The sequence below is a fragment of the Episyrphus balteatus genome, chromosome 2 (assembly GCF_945859705.1).
Source record: "Episyrphus balteatus chromosome 2, idEpiBalt1.1, whole genome shotgun sequence".
Lineage (NCBI taxonomy): Eukaryota > Metazoa > Arthropoda > Insecta > Diptera > Syrphidae > Episyrphus > Episyrphus balteatus.
This window is the reverse complement of record NC_079135.1, coordinates 55,919,106-55,946,725: the sequence shown is the minus strand read 5'-3', so window position 1 is coordinate 55,946,725 and position 27,620 is coordinate 55,919,106. Positions and strand designations below refer to the sequence as shown.

General features: G+C 31.7%; 2 protein-coding genes across 19 annotated transcripts in view; one reads left to right on the top strand and one right to left on the bottom strand.

Moving 5' to 3' along the window:
* LOC129912734 (oxysterol-binding protein 1) overlaps positions 1-507 on the bottom strand; it is a 45,786-nt gene extending 45,279 nt beyond the window's left edge. For 4 of the 5 annotated variants that reach the window (XM_055991127.1, XM_055991125.1, XM_055991129.1 and 1 more), the window contains exon 1: positions 26-507. The gene's annotated coding sequence lies outside the window, so the exon portion shown is untranslated. The remainder of the gene's footprint in view (positions 1-25) is intronic. The other variant, XM_055991126.1, reaches the window with a different exon arrangement.
* A 7,520-nt stretch (positions 508-8,027) lies between these two features.
* The window catches only part of LOC129910267 (uncharacterized), a 204,531-nt gene continuing 184,938 nt past the window's right edge, over positions 8,028-27,620 (top strand). For 8 of the 14 annotated variants that reach the window (XM_055987579.1, XM_055987578.1, XM_055987577.1 and 5 more), the window contains exon 1: positions 8,029-8,578. In XM_055987579.1, coding sequence (XP_055843554.1) covers positions 8,507-8,578 — 72 coding nt within the window. In that variant the 5' untranslated portion in view covers positions 8,029-8,506. Of the gene's footprint in view, positions 8,579-27,620 lie in introns of all 14 variants that reach the window. The other 6 variants (XM_055987582.1, XM_055987583.1, XM_055987580.1 and 3 more) reach the window with 3 other exon arrangements.

The window sequence follows — 27,620 nt, the reverse complement described above, 5'->3', positions numbered from 1 at the left end:
AACAAACTTCGAAACTATGACTTACATCCGCCACGTTTCACGTTATCGCAGCAAAATTTTGGTGTGCGCACAACCGACAACGAATCAGAGCAGCAGTAGAACCAGCACAGCACAACACAGCGATCAATCGACTTTCCGTTTCTTTCTAGTTTCTTAAGTTTCGTGTTCACGCCAAAGAAATGATCTACAATCAACAGAAGCTTTGGGGTACATTGCCTTGCATTAGGATAGGAATAAATCAATTTATTTGTATTCGAGTTCCGTCATCTCCAGCTGGGATTGGTGAAAAAAAAAGGAAAATACAACCTTGTTTGTTTTAATTGAGATAAATAATGTGGAGTTTGTTTTTCAGGAGCGCAGATAATGGAAAATAAACTTAATAGAGATAAGAAAATATTAAAAAGTTTAGGTAGTGGTTGTAAATTGTTAGTTTTTCAGCAGTGCTTGTATGTAAAACAGAAAAATTACACAAACGATTCAACAACAACAATAGTTTATAGAGAACAACAACAGTAAAGTACGTGAATATTCATCAAACGAATTTTTTTCCCTGACAGATGATAAAAATAAAAAAAACACATCTAGCGACAGTTTTTCCAGTATTCCTTTCGACTAATGTAGGTCTTCCATTCCAATATTCCAGTATTATGAATACAATATTCCATTTTTCATGATTATACCACCCTTCAAGCAAGAAAACTGAGTTCAGAAAAGATACTCCGACCTCAAAGCGAGAAAAACGGAGTTGCACTCACACACTTGCAACTTTTTGTGTATGAACACAAAGTCGAAAGAGAAATCGTGGTGAAAAAACCAATACATATAAAATCTGCTCCGCGGTGATTATAATTTCCATACTAATTTTAGCCGCCGCCGTGGGACCCGTTTCGTAGTCGAAGTCGGACTCTGGCGGAGCGGATTCGGATTTGTATGGGATCCATTTTAGCTCAGCTAAAAAATTTCGATAATTTTTATGGAAGCTAAAATTTAGCGCGAGCTGCGTACCAGGCTTTAAGCCTCTGGTATACGCCATTTTTACATTTTTGGGAAATCGCATTTAAATATTCGGACGATTATTGCAAAAGAACTAACCGCTGGCATTTTTTGATTTTTTAAAGGCTTGGCCACACCGGAGGGTATGCGGTAGCGGTACGGGTAGAGGTAACGGTACTTGTATGAAAAAAATTCCAAACTGACATATCAACGTTCAGATGTGGAATTTTTTTCATACAAATATCGTTACCGCTTGTCGTACCTCTACCGCATACCCTCCGGTGTGGGCAATCCTTATAGATAAGATATATAGATATATATAGATATATATAGCTAAACTTTATCTTTCATATACATGTTACTGCACATCTGAAATTCAAACAATACTTGAATATCTCACCAACGAAAAAAGATTTAAAAAGAGAACTAAATAATCAAAAAAAAATCTATAATCTTTTCAGATTTTTATTTCTAGATGGTGCCCCAAGAGGGTTAAAGTTTTTTCTCAAGCCTGGTACATAGCTCGCGCTAAATTTTAGCTCCCATACAAGTTATCGAAAAATTCTATCTGAGCTAAAATGGATCCCATACAAATTATCGATAACTTGTATAGGAATTTTATCTCGGCTAAAATTTAGCGCGAACAGCGTACCAGGCTTCATTTTTTATGTAGCCTGAAAGTAAAATTTATTGATGAGGTTCTCATCTACATTACGTACGGACGGAATTGCGAGACCCACTTTCATCTTCTCCATCATATAAACGTTGGTTTTAATTAAAACCTCAAATTTTTTTAACACGAAACGAATACTTTAGTAGATGGTCTCCCCGACCGAGAATAAATGTGTGAGAGAAATTGTCGTTCCTTCGCGCCCCCCCTGAGAATGGGGGCCCTGGGCACGGGCCCCGTGTGCCCTTATCGTGAAGACGGTATTGGATACGAGGCTAATTTATCATATAAGGTATAGTATAAGCGAATAAGATTATGTTATGTATGTATGTGTATAAAAGTCAAGGCTTATGTTGCCAGAACTGCTATTTGCACTAAAGATTCCGCGAACATTCGGCCACTATTCGGTATTCGGCCTATTCGGCCTATTTTTCTGGTATTCGATATTCGGCCGAATAGTTCAACTATTCGGCCGAATACCGAATACCAAATGGAGGAGAAAAAAGACATAAATTATTATACCAAAATGTGTGTTTTATTAAAAAATTATAATTTTAGTATATATAATCTACTAAAGGCAAGTTGTGGTGAATGAAAACTATTTGTTCCGCATTTTTTGGTAGTAAACGATTACGTTTATCTTTGTAGACTATTCCTGCTTCGAAAAATAGTATTTCGCTGTAAACACTTGTCCCAGTAGAAGAAAGGTAGACTTTAGCAAATGTTGTCAAAATATGAAATTTTGTAGTATGTGTTGACCACCACTTGTATGGGTTCGCCGTTCGATCTTGGCGAACAGTCCTCATATACAATTCGATTTTAGATCTCTACCTTCTTTGCAGTAGTAGGTAGTGTGTTCAGACATTTATCTTAAAAGTAGTTCAGTTATTCATCGTTACAATACGATGTTGTTGGGATTTTTTTAAGCCACATCTATTCTTGAGACAAAGTATAACATTTTTGAAACTACCAACGTTTTTTTCTGCGTGTCCTTGGCCGAATATTCGGTATTCGGCCGAGGAGCGTGGCCGAATATTCGGTATTCGGCCAAATCAATGTTCGCGGCATCTCTAATTTGCACCATTTGGAAAAAAATTTCATTAAAGCCGAGATATTCACAAAATAACTACATTTTTTGTGTAATCGCACCCTTTTTACTTGTGTTCATATATCAATTGCTCGGCATTTCTTCGAAATGCAGGTAATTAATAGCTAAGAGGGCTACAAAATAAATTAGAAAAATTTTCATCACAATACATACATATCAACTTTTTCAAAATAATAATAACGAAAAAGTGTTTTTTAAGAACTAAAATTTGACTTTAACAGACTGCCATTTCTTATTTAGGTACTCACTTAAATACAATTACACTAAAAAGATAGAAATTATTATAAGGAACACATTGAATCTTTATTTTTTGGTCTACGACATACTGGATTATTGGAGGTTATATTTTCGGTTACAACAATGAATAATAAATAAAAACTAATAGTGCCTCTGCTGGAGCTCGCAAGGTGAGGCCTTTTTTCCGACGCTTTGACTGGAGTTATTATTATCTTAAACATTTTTTTTACAAACAAATAATTTTTAAATTATTTTTATGACGGTATCACGTAAAATTGTCGTGCGCTAACTGATTTTACAGACAAAAACTTTTTTTATATGAACTACGAATTCTATTTTTTATAAACAATTTAGCCAAAAATATTATCTACTTTACTTATGTATATATTTACGTCAACGGTTCTCAACCTTTCAAAGTATGCGGACCCCTAACAAAAAAATTGTCAGTTGGCGGACCCCTCTCAAGAATAAATTTAATTTATTATGTGTAAGAATCATTAAATTAACAATTATATACTGTTGCTGACTGTGAATCCTGCCCATTGGGCCGGAGCGACATTGAATGGTAAAAAACTTAAATTGAAAAATAAAAAAAAACATACCCCCGCAAAAGTTGCATTGGATCCAAAAAAGTATAAAAACATTTTTTTTCACGCATTCGCTTTGAAAATTAAAAAAAAAAAACAAATTGTCTTATAAAACACATACTTGCATTTTTTTTTTTGCTTAATGAATTTTTTTTGTTGTTGTTTTTTTTTTTATTAATTTATGCATTTATTCTTCTATAAAAAAACTCCATTAGTTATTCTTATTGCAATTGAAACATGTAAAAAATGAGCCTAAAAAACAAAGGATAGGTCAGGACTTACGGAGTAAAAATATTTTTTAATTATTATTTTTTAGTTTAATATAATATATTTTATATAATTCTTTTTAGTACCAACTCTGAAGTGAAACATTTTTTTTTTTTAATACAATGCAAGAAAACATACATACGGTGGGAAAATATATTTAAAAAATCATTGAATTTAGCAGGGGGTAGAATTTTGGATTTGCAGAAAATTAGTTTTCGCTCCGGCCGGCAGTATTCAGCAAGTCCAAGTCATTATATAGAAAAGCACTTTGTGATCCTTTAGTAGTTAAAATTAGATTCATGTATCTATTATTGAGAGGGGTAAAAATATGCAATACGAGGAAATTTGTTAAAAAGATAAAAAGAACAAGGTTTGTCACATTAGAATAATGTTAAATACGTTTTTCTGATGCTTTATGAAAGCTGACGCGGACCCCCTGAAACTTTTTGTGGACCCCCGGGGGTCCGCGGACCACAGGTTCAGAACCGATGATTTACATTATTTAAATTTACTTAATTTTTGTATAATAATTTATATAAAATCTCCCGGTAAGAAAAAAATATCTTAAAATCAGTCAACCCAAATAAAATTAAAAAGTAGCTACAAACCCATCCCTGGTAACTTCAATATCAACACTAACACACCATAAAGCTCATCATTTACTAACGCAAAAACTTTTTTCTCATCTCGCATGACATTTAATTTGTTTATGTTTATGAATGAAAGTTGTAGTATAAGTAGATGGATAAAAATAAACAGACTATGCAAGTCATACATACACAGCTGATTTGGCACGCAACCATGCAGTGCAACTGCAACATGTGGAGATAAAAAAGTAAAAATAATTAAATGAGTGAGTTCGGTTGTAACCAGCGTTACCGTTGAAAATTTTTGAAAGGTCGCTAAAAAAGTCGCTTTTTTGTCGAAAAAGTCGCTATTTAAAAAAAAGTCGCTAAATCGTTTTCATATGTTTTTACATAGAAAAATAAACATAAGAATAAGTAACATAATAAAGTTTTTAGTAACAATAACGAAATTAGAAACTAAAAAAAAACAGTCTTCATTTTAGGATCTTAATAGGCTATTGATTATGTAGTTTGGAAAGGGACTAAGACGTTCACGGGTTTTTATTGCAGGAATCGTTGAATGGGTTATAAAAGAAGATAAAATCGCAGAGTGCTATTAAATGAGAGGGTGGAAACTGAAGATAGAGGTGCAAAAGCCCCCTTTTTGGTTTTTTCAATATACCTCGTAAACCAAGCAAAATTTTGATATATTGCATATAAAACTTTTTATAGAGAATTAAATTTCCTATTTAAATTGCCTTCAAAATTCTGTGCTCACTAAATTTTTTCATTGAAAATTAACATTTTTTTTTTCATTGCATTAACATTTTCTATATCTTTTTTCAAAACTTTGACCATATATAAAAAAATGTTTGCAAAAAAAAGAAAAAAAATGTGAATAATGTAAGCATTTAACATATTTAATAAATAAATAGGCATTATTATCTTTCAATTAAGCCATCGAAACCTAAAAAAATATTTAATGGAATATTTTTTACGAATTTTTAAAAATATGTTACATGAGAGTAACGCTGGGTCCAAAAGGGTTAAATAAAAATAAAAAACTAGAACGACTACTGCACTCTTGCGCCATTATTTTATTTGTTTGAAATTTTTTTCAATTTCACTTGCTAAATGCTTGTGTTCAGCCTTCAGCATTCAACTCGGTCTGCTCAGTTATTTTATTCTGAGTCCATCGATGGTGCTCTGAACTAGCTCAGAATACGTTCAGAACAAAAAAACACAAATTTGAAGCTCTAAATGTTCAGAATTAAAAAAGAAATACAATTTTTAGAAAGAAAAAAAAAGTAGCTATTATGAAATTAGTGAAAAGGTCGCTTTAAATAAAAAGTCGTCGCTTGGTCGCTAAGGCTTAAAAAAGGTCGCTAATAGCGACTAAAGTCGCTTAACGGTAAAGTCGCTGAACTCAGTGGTTCAGATCTTACTCATTTTAGCTTTCTTCGATCTAAGAGATAGGGTTCGGAATTTAGAAATTATGAAAAGAGATGAAAGTTTGAGTGATTTATTTATAAAGAAATTTAATGCTATGTACCTACCTTTCAAGGAACGCATTTTTAAAATAAAGCTGTAGAAATTTCTAAAACTTTGTGTAATGAATGATGGTATGGGTGAAGGTTGGGTGGAGACAAGAAAAAAATCGTATGGGATGGGAGGCCCCTCCCATAAGTCAGGAGGGGCAATTTTCAAAAAAAAAAATTACTTATTTTTCAAAACAAATTATTATAAACCGACAGTTAGGCCTATAACAACGTGCTATAGCTTTTTGTAAGGCCGAAACCATGTTTTGAAATAAAATTTAAAAAAATGCTGGTGGCAATGGAATGGTGCAGTGCTTGATTGCTAACCTGGAGGTGTGGGTTCGAGGCCTATTTCAGGCAGCATTCTTTTCCTGATCTCTAAGCTTGGAAGCCACCCGTGGGATTATATGAGATAATAATCATCTTATTCTCAATTCACTGTACCAACAAAAAAAATTCTTTCTTATATTTACTAGTGCCGTGCAGTATGCATTTAAAAGACCTCAGGTCTTACAGGCATATAGTTAAAATTATTATATTATTATTAATACTTTATGAAATAGTAATTAAAACATTAATTTTCAAAGTTAACATTTAAAAAAAATTTGAATTCGAACTTACTTTTTTTATTGTATGTATATTAATATTCCGTTTTTAAAAGCCAAAGTTACAATTTCGAAGTGACAAAACACAGACGCGACGATGCACGGCAAACTTATACCTACTAAATTACTTATGTAATTTTTCAAAACATAAAATAAAATTATTAAAACAAAAAACAAAATTAAGGTCTTATAAGTTAAGAACTTCGTCTCAATGGCGGGCGTAGTTCACAACTATTCAAGAAATTCATATTTAACATTTTAAGTTTCAGATGAAAAAATACTTAAATGAATACAAATTTCCAAGAACTTTCGACTTTAAGGCCTGGTACGCAAATCCAAAATCCAGAAAACCCAAAATAACATAAAAATCACGAGTTTTGAGTTATCAATGCAGATGTTATTGGAATATAGTAATCTTTATAATCCTTAAAAAAATAATTACAAAACTTTAAAAATTGACGGAGAAGAAGCACTAGTTTTGTTTTAGAAACTTACTTTTTACATACAAAAATAGATCGATTATAAATTAAAAACTCGTTTTCTGAAAAACCAGTATTTTTGAGTTTTGACTGTGTTTAAGTTAATGATATGCATGCATGAGCAACCAAAGATGATAACCAAAAAAAAATTAATTTAAAGATTAATTTCTAACGAAAACTTTGGAATGATTTTCAACTTTACTTCTCAGACTACGAAACAAACAAAACAACTCAACCACTACCCTGACGGTGAGTGAACTGGCGCTACGCTATACAACTTACAACCAGTGTTGCCATGAAAATGTTTTGAAATATCTGCAGAAACGACGAAAAAAAATCTGCAATGCAATGCATATTTTTTTTAATTTGGGAGACTTAATTTAAAAGTTTGCGAACAGGTGTCACTCGTGTCAGCAAAATTAATTACGAGAATATTGTTAAATTTTCTTAGTAGTTGTATTGTTATGCTTTTTCCTCTATAAAATCAAAATCGTACTAAATTTTTGTAACAATTTGCATTTGAGAAAATGAAATCTAGAAATCAAGAAGGAAAATTATACAACGTTATGAACAAACTCCAGCTGGTTTGAAAACTAAAGTTAAATATTAGAAAAAATTGATAGTTTTGGCAAAATAAATGATGCCTTAATTCGTCCTTGGCCTTACTTTATTTACCATTTTACTGATTTTTTTTTTAATGAAATCCATTTCCGTTTTGGAAACTTTAAGTTTCAGTTGCAGATAAAATCTGAACTGCAGATTTATGGTTCTTAAAAGTCTGGGAATAGGTTGAAAATCTGCCAAATGCAGATAAATTTGCACTATTGGCAACACTGCTTACAACTATACAATTGCTGTGCTGCTGTGGCCGGCTAGTACTTGTACTTGGTTTGGTAAAGGTAATGGTATGGTACATGTTGTGTGTCAGTGTCATACCAAAGATTATAGAATAATACAAAGCAATTATTGCGGTGGAGTCGTTGTCGTATACAAGTCGATGCCGGCAAGGGAACAGCAGCTGGTATGGTTTCTTTCAATTCAAGCATTTAACACAAAATAGTTGCCCTTACTATCTGAGCGTGAATAGAACTTTATTTTTGTCCTATTGTCGTCTGATAAAGTTGAAAGCAGTCGTCTGATCTCCCATTATTATTATTTGTTATTATTATTTGTTTCATCTGTGTTCTTATCTCGACTCGGAGTGGTAAATATAAATTAATAACAAAAGTATAGTTTAGCAAGACGATTGACGTGTAAACTACGCCAAATGCAATGAGATTTATCCTCAATTAGATTGATTGATGGTTCATGATGTGATAAGTGATGTGATGTGAAGTGAATAAGAAGAATACATACCTTTATCAGTTTTCGACAAAAATGTGTATCACCTTCAAAATAAAGAAAAAATATCGAGGATACAAATACTTAGGATTATACAACCAATTGGTTACGTAAAATGCCTTGGAATTGTTTATGCAGCTCGGATAAAGAAAGGCACAAGCTTGAGATAAGTGCACCGATTTTAAATGTAAGTTTTGCTTTCAAAGCTGAGACTAGATACCTTTCTAGTGTTTGTTTACTTTTTAAAAACAAACTGACCTATGTTTATTTTCTCATGCATAATGTAGGTACAGTAGTCCCTCGATAATGTGAATTACCGATAATGCGAATTTCTCTAAAATGTGAATCGCCAAAAATTTACATTGTCATCTCTATAATGTGAACTTTGAAAATTTTTAGACTCTGTAATGTGAATTTCTTTTGTAAAAGCTTGTGTGTTTTTCTTGTTCGTGCACGCAATTTTTTTATAATCCTGAGTAATAGACAACTGTTATTGTTCTAGATAAATCTTAAGATATATTGAATGCGATGACTTTTTTTTTATGTTTTGAAATGGAGTATACTCGTATAATTACTTGTATTGAAATTTTTTTTCAATAAATGCTTAAATTTAACCCCAAAAAATGTTTGTGTGTTACATTCATTGCTTATAAATATTGTTTTAATCAGTTTAATGAGAATTAGAAATAGTTCCAGTAATGTGAATCCTTCTAAAATCCGAAAACGCCTTGTTTTAATTAGTTCACATTATCGAGGGACTACTGTATCAATAAAAAAATGTTTTTTAAACTCATCTTACTAATAAAGTTGTAAGTTGTTACGTCTTGCGGAGGCGGACACATTTTGTGTAACCTTATTGAAGTAATTTTGTTTTTGTTGTTTTATTGAAAATATTGGGTTTATTGGGTTTGAGTCTAGAATATTGAGAGTGGTTGAAAAAAGAAACATAAATGTATTAGTTTTCCCGAGTTGATAATAACAGTAATGCGAATGCCTATTCGTAGACAAGGTTAGAGGGTAGACAATATAAAAATACAGACATACATCTACCTACTACGGTATGCGGTATAGCTAAAAAGGGTAACAAAACAGCTGTGCCAAAAATTTGGATATAAAGACGAATGTTTAGTAGGTACATATTTCTATTTACCTATCTAATTTTATTTTATAAAAATACCTACCTACAGGGCTTTTAGAACTTATGTATAAAGAAAGCTTATGTATATTTTGTATGATAATGTTGCCTTTTGTGGTTGTATAGTACATACATATATGTACGTATTATGCGTATTTTAAACTTACGATTTACGCATGTCATATAATATGTTTTTAAGTTATTTTTTTTTTAATCTGAAGCTAATGATATCGACATCAGGGTCAATAAGTAATAAATGGTTCATTAGGATAGGGGTCAAATATCTATTGAGGCCATACAATTATTTTGGACGAAAGGGTGTTTTTTTTTCGAGCAAGGGAAGAAATGTAGAAATTTTCAACGGTAATTTTATTCTGAGGTATTTTTGTTTCCTTCATTAAAAAAATCTCTTTCACCCAAAGCTCATGGTTCCTATTGCATATAGATTATTATCTATATAGGAAGGTTAGGTACATTACGTATTAAAGTTTTTAACGAATATGTATATAGTCCAGTCATTCTACACATTTGGAAATGCAAAATGACCGAGAAAGCTAAATTTTGGATATGTTGTAGGGGATTCTTAAAAAAGCTTAACTTGAAGTTTTCGAACAAGATTTCCTATGAGCTTTTTCGGCCATTTTGAAAAAAAGTATAAATTTGGTTTTTTGACAATAACTCGGCTATCCGACGAGATACCAAAATTTTACAAAATGTTTTTCTGTAGCTTTTACCATGTTCTACAATTCATGCATACACATTTTTTGCGTATGATGAACAGTTTTCGAGATATCGATTAAGACATGCCATTTATTTTTTGACATTATCTATTTTTGGGTGATGAATATTGAAAAAATTAAAAAATAAAATTTGTAGATTCAGACCTACAATTTCGTATTTTTATTTTGTTTTTTTGGACAAAAATTACGACCTCCAGCTGGCCGCAAAGCCCACCACCAAGCAAGCCGCTCGTTCGGTTGTAAAAAAAAATCATTCATGTTTTTTTTTAATGTTTATATTATAATTATATTTAATTTTACTAACCCATATTTTGTAAATAAAGTATACCGGCTTTATGTAGGTATTGAGTTTGCATTTTTTTACATTTAATACAACTTTTTGACTAGTGAAATCGAAGAAGGCATTCGATTTTTCCTGCCCTGTTCGATTTCACTTGTCAAAAAGTTATTTTTTATAGAAAGTATATTTTTCTAATAATTTTCTTCAGTCAGAAAAATTCTATCACATCATGTTTTTGAGATATTACCATGCCAAGACATCACAAATTAGCGTTTTGAACGTTCAAAATTCAATATCTCAAAAACTTTGCACGTTAGAGCTATTCTAATGCTAGATTCAAATTAAGGAGGCCAAAGACCATTAGAAAAGTATAATTTGGTTTCTATGGAAAATTATTTCTCGACAATATTACTGTCGTTTACCGAAAAATCGATCTTAAAAATCGTTTTTTTTTGTTTTTTTTTTTTCAATCGGTATAACATTTTTGATTGAAAAATAGGCTATTTTTTTCAAATTAAATTCGTCAAATCCAAAAATTAACTTTTTGATAAAAAAATATTTAAAATAGATAGAAAACATAAAGTAATTTTTAACCAAGATTTGTTAAAATCAAACCATTTTTGTAAAAGATAAAAATAAAAACATGGTTTTTTTTTGCATTTTTTTCAATATTTTTCAGATTATATACAAAAATGGTTTGAGTAAAAGTTATAGACACTTTTTTTGCATTTAACTTTTTTCGATAGGAGGTCTACTTTTGGCAGAAATCGTAAAAAAATACGATTTTTGACACCAACCCCACTTTTTGCCCACCCACCCCCTTTACCTCAATTTGTTTGTGGGCAATTTATTTTTCTCCTTTCATATACCATTTATCCAAAATTTTCCAACCACCCATATGCTGCAAATAATTTTTTTATTTTCAAAAATGATTGGCACTGATCTAATTGCAATTTTGATTAATTATATAATATAGAGATTGAAGCAAATAACAAAATGCACACTCAACACAAAAAGCCTGTATACTGTATTTACAAAATTTGGGTTAGTAAAATTTGGGTTTAAAAAAACCATTACCATTTTGTTCTCATTATTTATTAAATAAATACGTATACATATGTATGTGTTACTGATATAATAATATCAACATTAAAAAAACATGAATCATTGTTGTTTTTTTTCAACCGAACGAACGGCTTGCTTGGCGGTGGGCGCGGACTTAATAACTTAGCGGCCACCTGGAGGTCGTAATTTTTGTCAAAAAAAAATAAAATGTCCTAAATGTTTGACTTTTTCTATCGATATCTCGAAAACGGTTCATCGTATTCAAAAAATGTGTATGCATGAATAATTGTAAAAGCTACAAAAAGCTTCTTGTAAAATTTTCGTATCTCGTCGGATAGCCGAGTTGTTGTCAAAAAAACAATTTTATCCTTTTTTTTCAAAATGGAGGAAAAAGCTCATATTAAATCTTGGTCGAAAACTTCAAGTTAAGCTTTTTTAAGCATCCCCTACAACATATCCAAAATTTAGCTTTCTCGGTCACTTTGCATTTTCGTCGTTTTTTCCGACGAAATGACTGTCCTAAAATATAAAGAAATATCTCAGGAGATGTGTCATTTTTCTCATTAATTGTATTCTTGCATTATATCTATATCTAATCATTCCGTTGTTATAATTCGCTTTTTTTTAAATTAAAATTTAAAATAATTAAATAAAAAATAATAAACATTGCTCGTTTTAATTGTTTTAATGTTTGAAAAAAAAATTTGGTTTAATCTTTTCTGGACTCTCGTATAAAACGAATTTGATAATCTGGGCCGCATCGGAAACTAATTGCCGACCCCTGCTCTAGATTGTTGTTTAAAGGAGTTGGAATAAAACTGCATTTTTAGTTTTTCTCAAACAAACATGAATTACAGAAAAATGGCGTTTTCGTAAAAAAAACTCAGTTTTGTCAGCTCTGTCCGTATTTCAACCAAATTTGTTTAGAAACTCGTCTTTGTTAATTTTATAAACAATAACCAATCTCATTTTTCCCTAAAAATCAATTTTCTTAGCACCATATGTATGTACATTTATATCGCAATTCACAAGTAAAATCTTTCAATTCTAAAAATAAGCAGGTAGGTACATACATATTTTATTAGTTAAAAATAATTGATTCCGAATCTGAAACTCGTTTTTATAAAGCAAACAGACCCATAAAAAACAATAAGTAAATAAATCTATTTCTTTACTATGTTAGGATTTCAGAATTTATGACACAATTTGCCGATAATAGTGCGTGCTGCCTTAACAACTTTGAGTCTAGCGGTTTCCCATAAGTACCGCGAATGAATTTTTAATGTTTCCTTCTGTTGATGTGCGCGCGTTGTAGCAACGGAAGTTTGAAATTAGACGTAATTTTTAAGTTGTAAAGCGCAAAGCGAAATCCGACTCAGTGACCATAGAAATGGAACAGTAGCTGACTCGTTATAGGTTGGTTGTGGAAATTTGCAATTACAATTTTGTGCGTAAAGTAGTTGGACGTGCGATTGAATAATGTAATAGGTATGGTATACTCTGCTTTGATGACTGCAATCAATTATAATTATTATTATTGTGTTCTTTGAATTAATTTATTATTATTCGTACAATGTATGACCTCAAATGATCTTTCAAGTCTGTCTGATGCTCATGGCTCTAGTGCACTTAAAATAATTCACAATTAAACTTAAGCAATGTCAGAAAAACTTGACTATGATAGTTCCTAATAATAATATTTTTTTTTTCGAATCAAGGGGAAACTTTTTATCTTTGTTCACATAAAGGGCAAAATATTGTACTTAAACTCTGTTTACTGATATTCATAAATCCAAGTACGTATGTATTTATATCTGCTGCACAATTTGCGTAATTCAATAGCAAAAACCACACTGACATTGAGTAGTTTGTGTGACGGATGGTAAAACCTTACCGTTTGTTAACCTTTTTAAAGGCGAAGTTTATAAAGATGGTATGTGTAACTTTGCTCTAGTTTTCCTAAGCAAGTATTAAGAAAGAAAAAAAAAAAACAATTGTGAAATGGTAACCTCATCTTTTAACTCGTTTCTATAATGAAAGTTTTGATTAATGGCTCAAGAAATGGGAGACACATGAATCTGATTATTTTCTAGATTGTACCACTTAAGTAAATATTAAACCTGAGAGCATATCTTAAACCAAGGTACCTATGTATTGCACATGTACTACAACTAGAATACAATATTTTAAATAAAACCTTTTGGATTCTTTATAAGTCTACTATTTTACTAATAAATAAAAAAGCTTCGTTCTCATAAATTACTCCCAGATAACCATATTTTTAGCTTAAAAAAAAAAGAATGTCATCATGAACACTGAACAGTACTCATTTGAGGTTACCTCTTCGCAGAACCCATTGAAGATAAATTACACTGTGCAAGTCGAAATCTTTGACAAGTGCGCTGTTAACTGTTTCCCCCTATTTCGGACCTGAGAAATCGATTGGCATCATTAGTTTTTCGATTTATCGGTACGACTTCGAACAAAATTTACTACCAGCATAATTTCAAATTTTGGTTTTTGCAATAAAAAATACTTAATGGGTGGTTTCATGCTGAAACCACTAGGAAGCAAAGGGTTAAATAGTTAAAAAATACAGACGAATTGAATACCTCCTCCTTTTTGAAAGTCGGTAAAAAACAAACAAAACCATCTGCAAACAAAATTTAACCTAATTTTTACCAGGTCCCAGAGCCCATTGAATTTTTAACAGCTGAAAATTTTGTATTCACCTCAATAGTGTCAAAAATTTTACACGGGGTTAACTATTTAACGCAATTCACATACGGCCTTACATAAGATAATCATGTTTAAGATAATTTTTATTCATAAGATTTTTTTTTTTTTGCAAATTATCAGTATTTTAAAAGACTGTAAAACAAAATAAAAGCTTTTTTTACATGAGATAACGTAAAATAATAATTTGGTAATTCTTGTACATATGTTAACTGCTATTTTGAGTAAAAAAAAAATAAATAACTAAAAAGTTTTTGTAAGTTTTTTACTGAATTAAATTCTGTGATTTTCAAGAAGCAATATAGCGAAAACTGTCTTAGGATCCGTTCATTAGATCAGAAGTTACAGTCGCATGACCACTTTTTCATAGTTTTAACACTGTGCACCGGCCGGCCGCCGCAAAAGAAATATAACTTCAAAAATATAATAAAAACACTTCATAAACTATTACCTACTTGTGATGTGAAAGATGTTTTCATTAGAGCTTTCTCAGAACCGGAATAGCTCTCAGCAGGAAACGGCTACTGAAAGTCAGCAAATTTGTTTAACTTACCGAATAAAATTTTGTTACTGTAGCTGTAGAACTATCAAAATTTAAAAGTCTGATGGCAATAAAAATACGCTGCAAAAGTAAAATCTAGTTAAAGTAAAAATTTACTCATAATTCTACTTACATATACAACAAGTCACAGTCACAGGTATAAGTGTTAGAGGTTATTATAAATATTATGGGTATATAGGCTTAGGTATAATGATTGGTGTTGTGCATCAAACTTGCTCAAGCACAACACAAGTGTCCTTAAGAAAGTTAGAATTTGCACGGAAAAATTTAGAAACATGGTAGTGCATAAATCTACATCGTTCGAAATACGAATCCTAGCATGGCAAGTATTCTTTTTTAAGTCTATAGAAATATGTATGCACATATATGTGCCCTTGATTATGAAAGTGGACTAAGTCAGTTTTTTGCATTGGTTAAAGAAAAACTTACATAATAATTTTCTTATAACGATTTAACTGTATTTCTTTTATGAAATCACTGAAGGAGCAATAAAGAAATTTATTTACTGCAATTTCGCGTTCAGATATACTTTACCCCTTAAATAATAATTTATTTTTAGGCTAGATTTGATGCCATTTTTAGGAGTGACTTAGTCCACTTTCATAATAAAGGGCACATATGTACATATGGATACATTCATTTGACAGTGTTGCTTTCTTATTATTGTGTATCTACTTCCGGATATAAGTGTACCATTATAAAAACACTTCAAAACCCCTCATTTGAGCTCGTTTTATTTTCTGTGTTCTGTTATAATAATGATAGCGACTCATTGCATAAAGCATCAAGGACGTAGTACTAAGGTAAACATTGAGCCAACACTAAAATGGGATAGGTATTTAAAGGCATTTTTACGTTTCTTTTTTTCTCTGTTTGAAATCGATTTTTTGCTGAAAATAAACTGCGTTTATGTTACGGTAAGTAAATACATATACCTATAATTAAGGGAAAAGGCAAAATATGACAAAAAAGGAGTTCACTCCAGCCGAAATTCTACGCTGGGTACGCGCGCCACCGCTCCCACATTGATCAACGCCATCGATTAAAAGTCTTAATAATGGGAAATCCAAATACTGAAGGCACTTCCTTTAATTAAGCTAGAGGGTTCTCCTCCGTTCTTCATCGACTTCAAGCACTTTTCAACATTTTTTTTTTTGATCCTATGCCACATTGTGCAATTTCAAAATAAACTCCAGCCGGTTTGTTTTTATAGTTTGTGAAGCAATGTTACACTTTGTACATATTTTATATTAGGTGTGTACCTTAGAGCCTTAAACTTTCTGAAACACATTTAAGCAATATACTTTAGGGTGGGTCAAAAAAATCGAAATTCTTTTTTTTTGATTTGGTACTCCGAAAAATCGATTGCTAGACACCTTTTGAATATACACGCCAAATATGAGCTCTTAATATTAATGGGAAGGTCCTCCGCTTCGCAATTTTCCATTTTTAAATCTACTAAAAAAAAACATTTTTTTTAAACCGATTTTTTAGCAAATTTCTTTACATATTCTTGTAGGAAATTGAGCGCTCTACAAAAAAGGCCTTATACACTTTTTTTGTTAATCTAACCGTTTAATAAATATTTTAGGTCCAAAAATCGAGAAAATCTTTAAAAATTCGTTTTTTGTTCTTAATTTTGTAACAAATTGAAAAAATATAAAAAATCAAACGCGCAAGACATATTCTTTTGGAAATAGATTGTTCCACAAAAAATGTCTAATTAACTTTTTTCATTAATCTAACCATTCTAAAGATATTCGAGGTCAAAGTTAAAAAAAATTATAAAAACATTTTTTACTTTTCAAAATTTTCTAATTCACTGGAAATTTTGACCCACCCTAATAAACTTGTATGTGTTTGTGTATTTGTGTAAAGGAAGACAAAAATGGTTGTAATCATTTTGGGTTCTAGATACAAATTTATTTTAATACACTCGTTTATTAACGAGTACAAACATAAGTAATTTTCTATAAGTCAAATGGAAAAAATGGTTTCCCTTTAAATAACGATACAATCCCCCCACTCCCATATCGACAGCTAATTTCACGTTAAGCCAACTCTGAAACAAAACGCTACCCCTTAGACTATAAACATGGATTTTGAAAATATAATGATCAGAGGGATGTTCTGAATGATGTTTTTGTGTTTGTTTTAATAACCGAATCTCGTGCTGAACATTATCCAATGCATGGCATGTCTTGAAGCAATTCCCTGTTTTTTTTTCGTATTTAATAGATTTAGGTAACCTATGATCAGCGTTAGTTTCAAGGGTTTGCATTTAAATCCATTCGTTAATTGGTATCAGGGCTGTAAAAATAAAAGTAAGATAACTCGAAGAGGGGAGGTAATGAGCTAAGGTTTAGGTAGGTACACTTAATTTTAGAGTTTGTCATGAAAGTGAAATTTTTTTAAGAACATGTGTGAACTCAAATTACAGTCAAATAATAGAAATTTTAACTTAATGCATAGCATAGAACTTTTACAATTTGAAAAATTAATGAAAAAACTAACTTTTCGAAATGTTATATTTTCAAATCATAATTAAAATCAAAATGTCTATGACTACAATCGTTTTTTCTTCATATGAGCTACTTCTTAGCATTTGTCAACTTGTAACATGATTCCGGTATTGATAAATCACTATACGACAGAATCGTACAAGCTGAACGAATATTGAATTGAGTTACCTAGCAACAACTCATGTTTGGGAAATATAATTTTGCCGTCTTGCAATATCTTATCCAAGGGCGTATACAGGTTTACTTCTTGGGGGGGGTCACGCTGAAATTTTTTTTTTACAAAAGTATAGACTTGAAAATGTGCTAGTTAAATTACAAATATTTAAATTTGTTCGTTTCGCATTTTGAACCGAACAGTATCGGAGAATTACTAAACAAAGAAAGGTATGTGATTCGTTTTGCTTTAGTTTAGCCTTAGCCTTGAGCCTAATTGCTTAGACCATCCTGTTCTAAAAATTAAACTGTATAGGTACTTCGATTTTCCGCTAGCCCAAAATCATTTTTAAAGATACATCCTATGAAAATCTTCTTTATTAAATCAATGTGGTAACTTTTTAGGCGAAAGTCTTCCTAAGGCAAACGAATCACAAAGTTAAAAAAAAAGCATTTCGAAAAAAAATATTTTTTTAAAATCTTATGCAAATTTTATTAGACTAGGGGGATAACATTTTTTATAATATATTAAAATTCAATGCAGTTTGCATAACACCCAACTAAGACCGACCCATGTTTAGGATAATTTCCGATTTAAAAAACTATCTTTGGCGTAAAACATAATGCTAGTTTAAAGGTACCTATAGAAATTTTGGTAATTTTAAACGGTAATATTATTTTGAACAAAATGCTTTATATTACCTACTTATTAAGGATTTTACAAAATATGGGTCTGATTTTGTCAGCCTTCGGGTTACAAAATAACACACATTCAGTTATATTTATTAGATTTTCTTAAATTGGTTCTTAAATGTTAATTTTAATATTCTAAGCTTGCTGGAAATATGTATTTAATTTGGCTGTAGACAAGGTTACATAAATTTTTACCTTTAATCGGTTTAGCATTGATGATTGACAAATCGATAGTTGTTTCAAAAGATAAAGTAAAAAATACTATTATATTTTATAAGCAAACAAAATTCACAAATTCTTGGCTTTTTAGATAATTTAATAAGGGAGCGATTTCTTTTTGTGAATGTATTTGTGTACAAGTGACGCGATGAAAAACAAAAAAATATACAAAACTTCATAGTAGGAACAAAACAACGTAACATTTGTTTGTTTTGTTCACTAAAAATGATTTATATTTCACAAATAAACAAAAATTGGCTCTGGTTCTTCATTTCTTTACAAAATTTTATTTTGGTTTGACGTTTTGTATTTGACAAAATTGTAGTGTTTGTGAAAATGTGTGTAAATACGTCTCGATTTAAAAGGACCGATTCTTCGGGAAAAAGTAGCGAATTTTTTTTTCATTGGAATTCATTTAAGGAAAAAGTAACGACTGCAAGTCGACTGCAGAACGAATTTTTGGTTATTGAGAATTCGACACATAATATTTTTTCTTTTGCACTATCAAGAACGTATTTTTTTCTAGGTGCCAAAGAAGAAAAACATTAATCGCCACATGAAAAAACATCCATTTAAAAATGAACTGACTGTGACCTCCTGGGAAAATTTTGCGTGTCAACGTGTTAAGGATACGTTTAAAATTGAACAACTTTTAAGATTGCTTTATAGAAACGGCCGTTATTTTGTTTGTTGGTTAAGAGCTGCTCACTAAAAATATGACCGCATCTTCAAAATAATATGGTAAAATAGTTCGTTGACACCAAAAAATTTTTTCACTTTTCATTTTCGTTCATGTTCTAAAACTTTAACATTTTAAAAATCATCTTAATTAAGTATAACTTACCAAATTGTTGTTTAAGATTTGACTTCTTGGGGGGGGGGGGTCATGACCCCGTGACCCCCCCCTTGTATACGCCGTTGATCTTATCGAACCCAGCGCGTTATTAGGTACATATTTCTTCATAATGTAGTTTAATTGACTTTAATTAAAAAATAAATAAATTAAAATTCTAGCAGATGGATTTGATTTAGGTAATTTTTTTATTTTACCTTCACTATTTAAAATTAAATTTGGTTAAAAATAATGTTAAAATTGATGACACTCCTTAAACAAAATAAACAAACAAAATACCTACATTCAGTGCCGGTTTAAGCACTACCGGCGCCCCTGCACGGAGAAAACTTAACGCCAGGGATAACTTTACTTCTAGTATATTTAATCAGAATAAAGTTGAATATACCAGAAATAAAGTTAAATATACCAGAAGCATAGTCATCCCTGCCTTATTTTTTCTCTGTGTGGGCAAGATTGCAAGTGGCGCCTCAAAAAAAAAAAAAATCATTTTAAAACGAAAACCCTTCGGCGCCCGTCAATTCTTGCGCCCCTGGGCGGCGGCCCAGGCTGCCCTCCCCCTAAAACCGGCCCTGCCTACATTACATGTTCAAGAAAGAATAAGAATCACAAAGATTTTTATTTTTTTATGTCAGCATCGACATTAGCTTTTAATAAAATGATGTTGCATCGGATCGTTTTGTTCATCAAATAATGTAGATTTCTCATACAAAAATTACATCTTTCAAATTAAAGCAATCAAGTTTACAATTTAGTTCTAGATACTAGTTTTACCAGGGAAAATATTTATTATTTATAAAATATTTGTCTGTTTGTTATTATTCCAAATTATTCACTTTGAGAGATCACATACAAATTTTAAAATCTCTCGTTTTAAATGACAACTTTAAATTAAATGGAGTGTGAATAAATTGGTCCACATCCCTAGTGGAGAAAAGGAAAATAGATAAAACATGACAGTGTAAAGTGTAATCAGAAAAATTGACAATCTGGTTCGCAAAACTATGATGCTATTTGAATTTGGTTCTTTTGTCGAGAAGCTTCTTTAACGCTAAGAAGAGAGAAAATGTGAAACGAAACCATATTTTTTGTGCGGTGTGAAGCTTTCAATGAGATTCCGTAGTCTTCTTGTCAAAGTCCAATATTAAGACTTTTAAAGCTTTATGGAGCCAGAACTGTGATTTCAACATTTTTGAACCAAAATTAAGTTAGGAGCAAAAAAACAAAATCAAATAAATTTGTATATTAAAACCAAAAAATTGCAATGAATAAAATATTTTTTATATTTTATTTGTTTTCTTATTTAACTTTTTAATTGTTTGTTGTGTATCCACATCCACACATTTTTTTACGCCTGTCAACTATCAAGAACCATTTTTAACACCGAATTTGAAGTCAGTTATCTCAAAAACTACTAAATATCACTAGAAATAACTCGAGGCAGGAGCCTATTGAATCTATTATACTAATAATAGGGATTTGTGAATCCACGATAATAATTTCTTATCTTGACTCTGAATGTACAAAACATATGTAGGTACTCCGAAGTATATGAACATTTGTCACTTGGAGTCGTGCCTTATAGTATCTTTTTATCTTACAGAACCATAGAAGCACAAGAAGATACATAAACATTTCATTTCAAACAACGTGGAAGTCACATCCAATCTGGTAGGTAATTTTAAGTCACATTCAGTGTGTACAACTTCCGTGTTTATTGTGCGGAAGAGACACACACACTTCCAGTCCTGCCCGGTGCTGCCCCTTTCGACTAGATTTTCTGTATTGGCCTGGCTGAAGTGCAAGAATTTATGAAATGAAAATCGACACGGTATGCTGCCGATGTCGGTGTATACTTGTATGTGTATATAATATATTTTAAAATATATGTTTATAGGTACATTATATGTATATTCACAGTAATAGTGGAGAGTCTTTTGGTGGTTCACCAGTGCAAGACTCTTCATTCGCGTTCGAGGGTTCACTGAGTTAAAAAAATCGTGGGTGGTATTGTGCGCTGCGCCCGTGTTCACTAACAACACCGCACTCTTCAGTTAGCGCCGCACCATTCCCACCAATCATTTTCTCTAACAAAACAGCCACGACCAGCACGAGTATCGTCGCGCTCCAGAGCCAAAGTTATTCGGCGTATGCCATTGAGAGATCAACGTTTTCCTATAGACATACCAATAGGTAAGGTATAGTATGTCTACGTAAATAACCAAATAATTGGACAGTGGGACAACGCTTATGCTTGATAATTTAAAATCAAATTCATTTGGATGAAAACGTTTATCTTTAAACGTGATAGACTTTTAGATTGTAATGTGTGATAACTTACGCTCAGAATAATAAATTTATTAAGGCCCAATTTATTCACTCTCCTTTAAATTTAAAGTCGCCGTTTAAAATGGGAAATTTTAAAATTTGTATTGGATGTGACAGATTTTTGATTTTTAATGGCGATTTTAAATATAATGGAGAGTAAATAAATTGGGCTTAAGTCCATTAACAATGACTGTGAGTTTTAAGCTTAACAGCTTAAATAGTTGTATTTGATTAAATTTTTCTCACTCAACTTTGGCGGCGGGGGTATTTCGGGGAGATACCTACATGGGTTTAAGATCATGATTTCCAATAGGGTTTAATAAACTTCTTCTATAGGTACAGGGTTTCCCATCATAAGTTCATAAGATATAGAAAATTTAAGGCGTGATGCCTATTATTTTCATAGGCTTGTTGCGAACTTGCAATTTTTTTCAAAACGAAATAATAGTTTAATCATCAGTTGAACGAGTAGCGCGCATATGAAACACATCACAAGCAATCAACGAAATAAACCAACAAATATACAGCATCTACAGTGGTGGCAAAATAATTAGAAACGTTCTCCTTTGTTTACAAAATGTTATTTTTTTCTTACTATAAATACAAAATAATTAACAAATTTTTAGCAAACATGAGGGATGATGATACCATCCTTGTAACATTTTAGGAAAAAAAATTAAGAATTTATCCAACAAAAGAAAAATATTGCAAAAAATCTAAAATAAAGTCCAATTTTGTGTGGAAATATAATTAGAAACACTGAGGAAAAATTATTAAGAATTATCCTGTTTTTGATTTTTAGCATTTACATTTGCAAACCTTGGTGAATTAATTAAAAGTACAATTAATAAAAAGGACTATATCACCAACTGATTTCTATAAGTTGGTTTATGTGGTTGCAGTCCTCGAAAAATGCCACATGTTCCGAAAATAAAAAAATAAAACGTCCTTAACAATTCATGACAGACCAACCCCTTATATTTGAAAAAAGGAGATGCAATAAAAAGGAGATCCTTAATAAAAAACCCATCGAGCTCTTCAAATGTCTCTGTTAAAAAATTTTTCCAATATTTTTTATTTATATTAAGAACATACATACATTTTGAAAAGCAAGAGTGTGCTTCTAATGACACGGTGTTACAAAAATGAGGTTTCAAAATATACGCTGGCGGAGACCTATCAGGTTTTGTAGAGCTAGTCGCACTGATTACGAAACGGTATTTGAAAATCCCCTAACACCCCCAAAATCTGGAGTTACGGGCAAAAAACGGTTTTTTGGACCTTTACCCATTGAAAAAATTCTAGCTTCGACAATTTTTTACCCATTTTCGATTTTTTCTGATAGGAGATAAATATACCTTTTCAACAATGTATAAAACATGTAACTCGGTTGAACCACTTAGAATTTATAAGCTGTCAAAGTTCAAAAATTCCATTTCTTTCGTCATTTGCCCAACTTCGGCATCAATTTAAAGTGTATATGTTTTCAAAACAACATGCTATTTAAAAAATATATTCTAAAACTATATCTATTTCTCAATCAATCGAGGTATTTTTTATGAAAATCACTTCAAAATTGGCTTAGAAAAAATAATTTTTCGATTTCAACTCAGATACAGAAATTCGAACTTTAAGGTATAGAACAAAAATGTTGTTTCGACACGTAGTAGGATAACTTGGGCGCCAGGATTTGATAACGGGTTTTTGTAGAGGAGCTCAATACAAACATTTTTTTTTTTGGGAGGGGGGTCTATCTCCCCCCGTTTAGGTGGGAGGGGCATTTTTCTTAAAAAAAATTATCAAAATAAAAAAAAATTATTAAAAAACAACGACAACACTTACAGTAATAAATGATACCATTTCCGAAAAGAAAAATTGTACATTTGATTCTAATAAATCGATTTCAAAGTTAAAAATAGGCGAAAAAAAAAATTTTTAAAACTCATTTTATACTATTTCTGTCCAGACTGTGAATTTTAGTAAAAAAAATTACTCACACAGAAAACTGCCTCAATTGATTCCTTATCGAACAGTGAAAACTATATGTTTCTATGTCTTCTAGTTTATGAGAAAATTGAAATAAAAACAAATAAAAACAAAAAATATTTTGAAAAAAGAAAAATCTGATAAAATAATTTTTCAATTTTCTCAAAAACTAGAATACATAAAAACATATAGTTCTCACTGTTTGATTAGGAATCAATTGAGGCAGTTTTCTGTGTGAGTAATTTTTTCAGAAACTGTAAAAAAATCGAAAATGAGTAAAAAATTGTCGAAGCTAGAATTTTTTCAATGGGTGAAGGTCCAAAAAACCGTTTTTTGCCCGTAACTCCAGATAATAACGAAGGTACTTGTGATGACGATATCAATCATCGCGTAAGCGTAGGGTGGATGAAGTGGCGGGAAAATTCTGCTATCTTCTGTGATCGAAAAATGCCCCCTAAGCTGAAAGGAAGGCTCTACACCGCAGTTGTGCGTCCAGCACTCACATACGGTTCACAATGTTGGACAATGTACAAAAAGTATGAGAGTAAGTTAACGGCAGCTGATGAGATGAAGATGCTTCGTATGACAGCAGGAGTAACAAAGCTTGATAGAATTAGAAGTACGAAGATCCGAGGAAGCCTTCATGTTAAAAACACCATCTCCCAAAAAATTGAACACGACCGACTCAGTTGGTATTGCCATGTTCAAAGGAGAGATCCTGAGAACCCCGTCAAAAAAGCAATATCATACAATGTTCCAACACGAAATAAACTCCTGGTACAAGCAAATGCAAAAACACCAGCATTCAGTTGGCCTTAGAAATGGAACAATACAAAACCGGGAGGCTTGCCGCCGATTTCTGAGGTCAACCCGGCGAACCCCACAAGCGGATCACTAGTGTGAAGCAGTAACGTGGGATAGTTATGATCCCCTCGACATCGAGATCATAACAGCGCCGACAAAAAGGAAGAAGAAGAACTCCAGATTTTGGGGGTGTTATGGGATTTTCAAATACCGTTTTGTATTCAGTGCGACAAGCTCTACAAAACCTGATAGGTCTCCGCCCGCGTATATTTTGAGTGTTACACCGTGTTATTTTTCCACCACTGTATATAAACTTTCTTTCTCATAAGATTCTAAAAAGTCCGCGCTGTTACATACGGTTCTTTGTGACACAAACTAACAAAAAGATTTGGCTCAAATGTTTAGTTTGTGACAAAGCACAAATCATTTTGTTGATCAAATGGACGACTAAATATGTAGTTAAATAGCGCGGTGCCATACAAGCCCAGTTGTTTCATTTTTGAAACCAAACAGTTGAGGAACTAAAAGTTGCAAGTGCGCGTCTAGCCTAAGAACCATCTGCAAAGTTGATACCATTTAGCGAAGATTTAAGAAAACGCTTACTTTAAATGGTTTTATGCATGTTAATGGTAACTTCTCTGTTAATACCTTAAGGTTAAGACTTGGTAAACTAAGTTTTAAAAATGTTGGTGTCATTTTAAGTTGCGTATATATTAATTTTTAAATGCTGTTAATTGTTTCTTGCCAATTTGAATGAATTTGTACTAATTTAAGGGCGATGTACTACACAAAAAGAAATTAGTGCTGCACTCTCTGTCGCTATTTTATTATGCCCAAAAAAGCAATTTAGTAGATTTAGCCATTTAACTTAGGATCGAAGATCACCCATATAAAGGGAAAATAGAAATGGTTGGAAAGCTTTGTTGGAGTTTTTAAAATTGAAGAAAGTGTCACCGATTTGGCTGACACACAAGCCGTTGGTTGTTAAGAAAAAGTGTGGTACAAAAGTTGCGAGCTCTGAATTATTAATAAGTCAAAGTGATCAAGCGAAATGAGTTTTGAAGTAGAGGTCACTTTATCTTTTCTTTCCTTTATTTTGAAACATACGCATTTTACATAATTTGATCATAGCATTGATCTTACAGTTTCCATCTTTTGAGACTGATTCGAATCTTATTAAAGATTTGATTGCAAAGAATATTTAATTTTTGTTCACATGTTATAAATAAAATATTTTATTGTTAAAAAAAGAAATGCGCGGTTCAACTTCAAAAATGTGTTATGTAAGAACTTTACATTCATATGCATACGTAAGAGTAGTTTACCTTTTGGTTGATTTAGTTCCTCTTTTTAAGTGTTTTTGTCCCATTGTGCGATACCGTAATTGCTGTTTTATAAAGAACTGCATGTACACTTCTGCAAAGCCTTAGATATCACTGAATAAAAAGGGTTCCTCACAGAGCAGTGACGACGAAGATGTGATGTGATACTGCATCCATTTGGTGGTGGTTATGGTGGCCCTGTTCGTCTTTTGTGGTCTGAACGGTTGGGATGGGAGTTATGAGTTCAATAGACGTAAGGCTCCACATCAAAACTACACACAACGTGAGTTTGAGAAATTTTCCAGGGAATGCATCGAATTGAAAATAAAAAATAAAATTAAAAAAAAAACTATCCGAAAAGAAATAGACCGCAGTCTCTTAATGCATGCATGTTATCTATAAAGGCGTATATACTTTGTTTAAGGACAATTCAGCAAGTCACTCACTCATCATAAAAGAATTACCTTACCGCATGAAGGGTTGAACAATCGAAGCACTTGTTCAAGCACATAAGATGAATAGGCGCAGCTTTGGGTTTATTTTCAATAAAAGCATTGTGTGTGATTTTTTTTATGTTTTTCCATAATTCATTAATATATAGTATATAGCTCTTGTCCCACTACTTGATCTAGATTTGTCGTGAGTTTTCCGCTTGAAGTCAAGTTTCATCGATGTGCTGGAGCTGTGGGACAAAATCGATTACATGTACGAGTACTTCAATCTGGGGTGTAACATTCGGTGTGTGTCTTTGTTTTATCATAAATTTAGGCTTAAAAATGAAATACATATGTATGTAATATAACTATTTAAAAAAAAATTATTTAACGGTGGCAGCGCGGCGCACAGTGCAAAAATCAAACAGTGAAAAAATCAAATTTTTAAAAAAAAGTTGAGTTTGGAAAAAAAATTGTTTTTAAATGTAATAACAACACGTTTTACAAACTTTAGCGAAATTTCCACGCCCCCTGCCACGCCCACTTTTGAGTGTGCATATTTATATCTAGAAAACGGCTTGCACAATTTGAATAAAATTGAAGAAATTTGATTATCTAGGCGAGTTCAAAAGTACAAAATAGTGTCGACCCTATTTGCCCCCTGCCACGCCTACTTTTGTATACATGATTCGATCCAGGAACTTGTATGTATGGGAATTCGGGAAAAAAATAAAAAAAACAAATGTTTTGCTAAGATTTCTTGATTTTCAGGCTCTAAATTTGATTGCATTTGACTTCATTAACTGCAAAACACCACGCAATCGGGCTGTTGGGTTGGAAAAACAAACATCAAAAAGCTCCCTAGCTGAACACATTATGTAAAAAATACTCGTAAACAAACACTTGTTGCAAGAGAAAGTGCAAGTTTCTGCAGACAAAACTTACTTTTTTTAAAAGATATAATTGTTTTCTTTCTTTAAATAAAAACACTTTTTTCCCATCTGACCCCTCTCAAAATATATGGCTTATCAAAGTTAGTACTTACCACGAACAAAGAAGCTTTGATTTGGACTCTCAAAAAAAATTTAAATTTACATGTAGAAAAAAAAAATATGCAGTTAGAATAATTATATTTTCTCTCCTGAATGATAACCTAGCAAAAAAAATATCATATGTTCCTTTTTTCTTCAGTAAATGGTCTTTTAACCGGTAACTACAAATCTTACTCTAATTGTTTTTTTTTTATTGATCTTCTGAGGATCTCTGACAACAGAAAATTGAACTTTATCATAATTTAACTGTCGATTTATTCATTCAGACTTATTACCTTGAATTTGGCATACTTGCTTCACATTTTTGGCAAATTCTTTTTTTTGATTTTTTTCCACTAGTCGCCG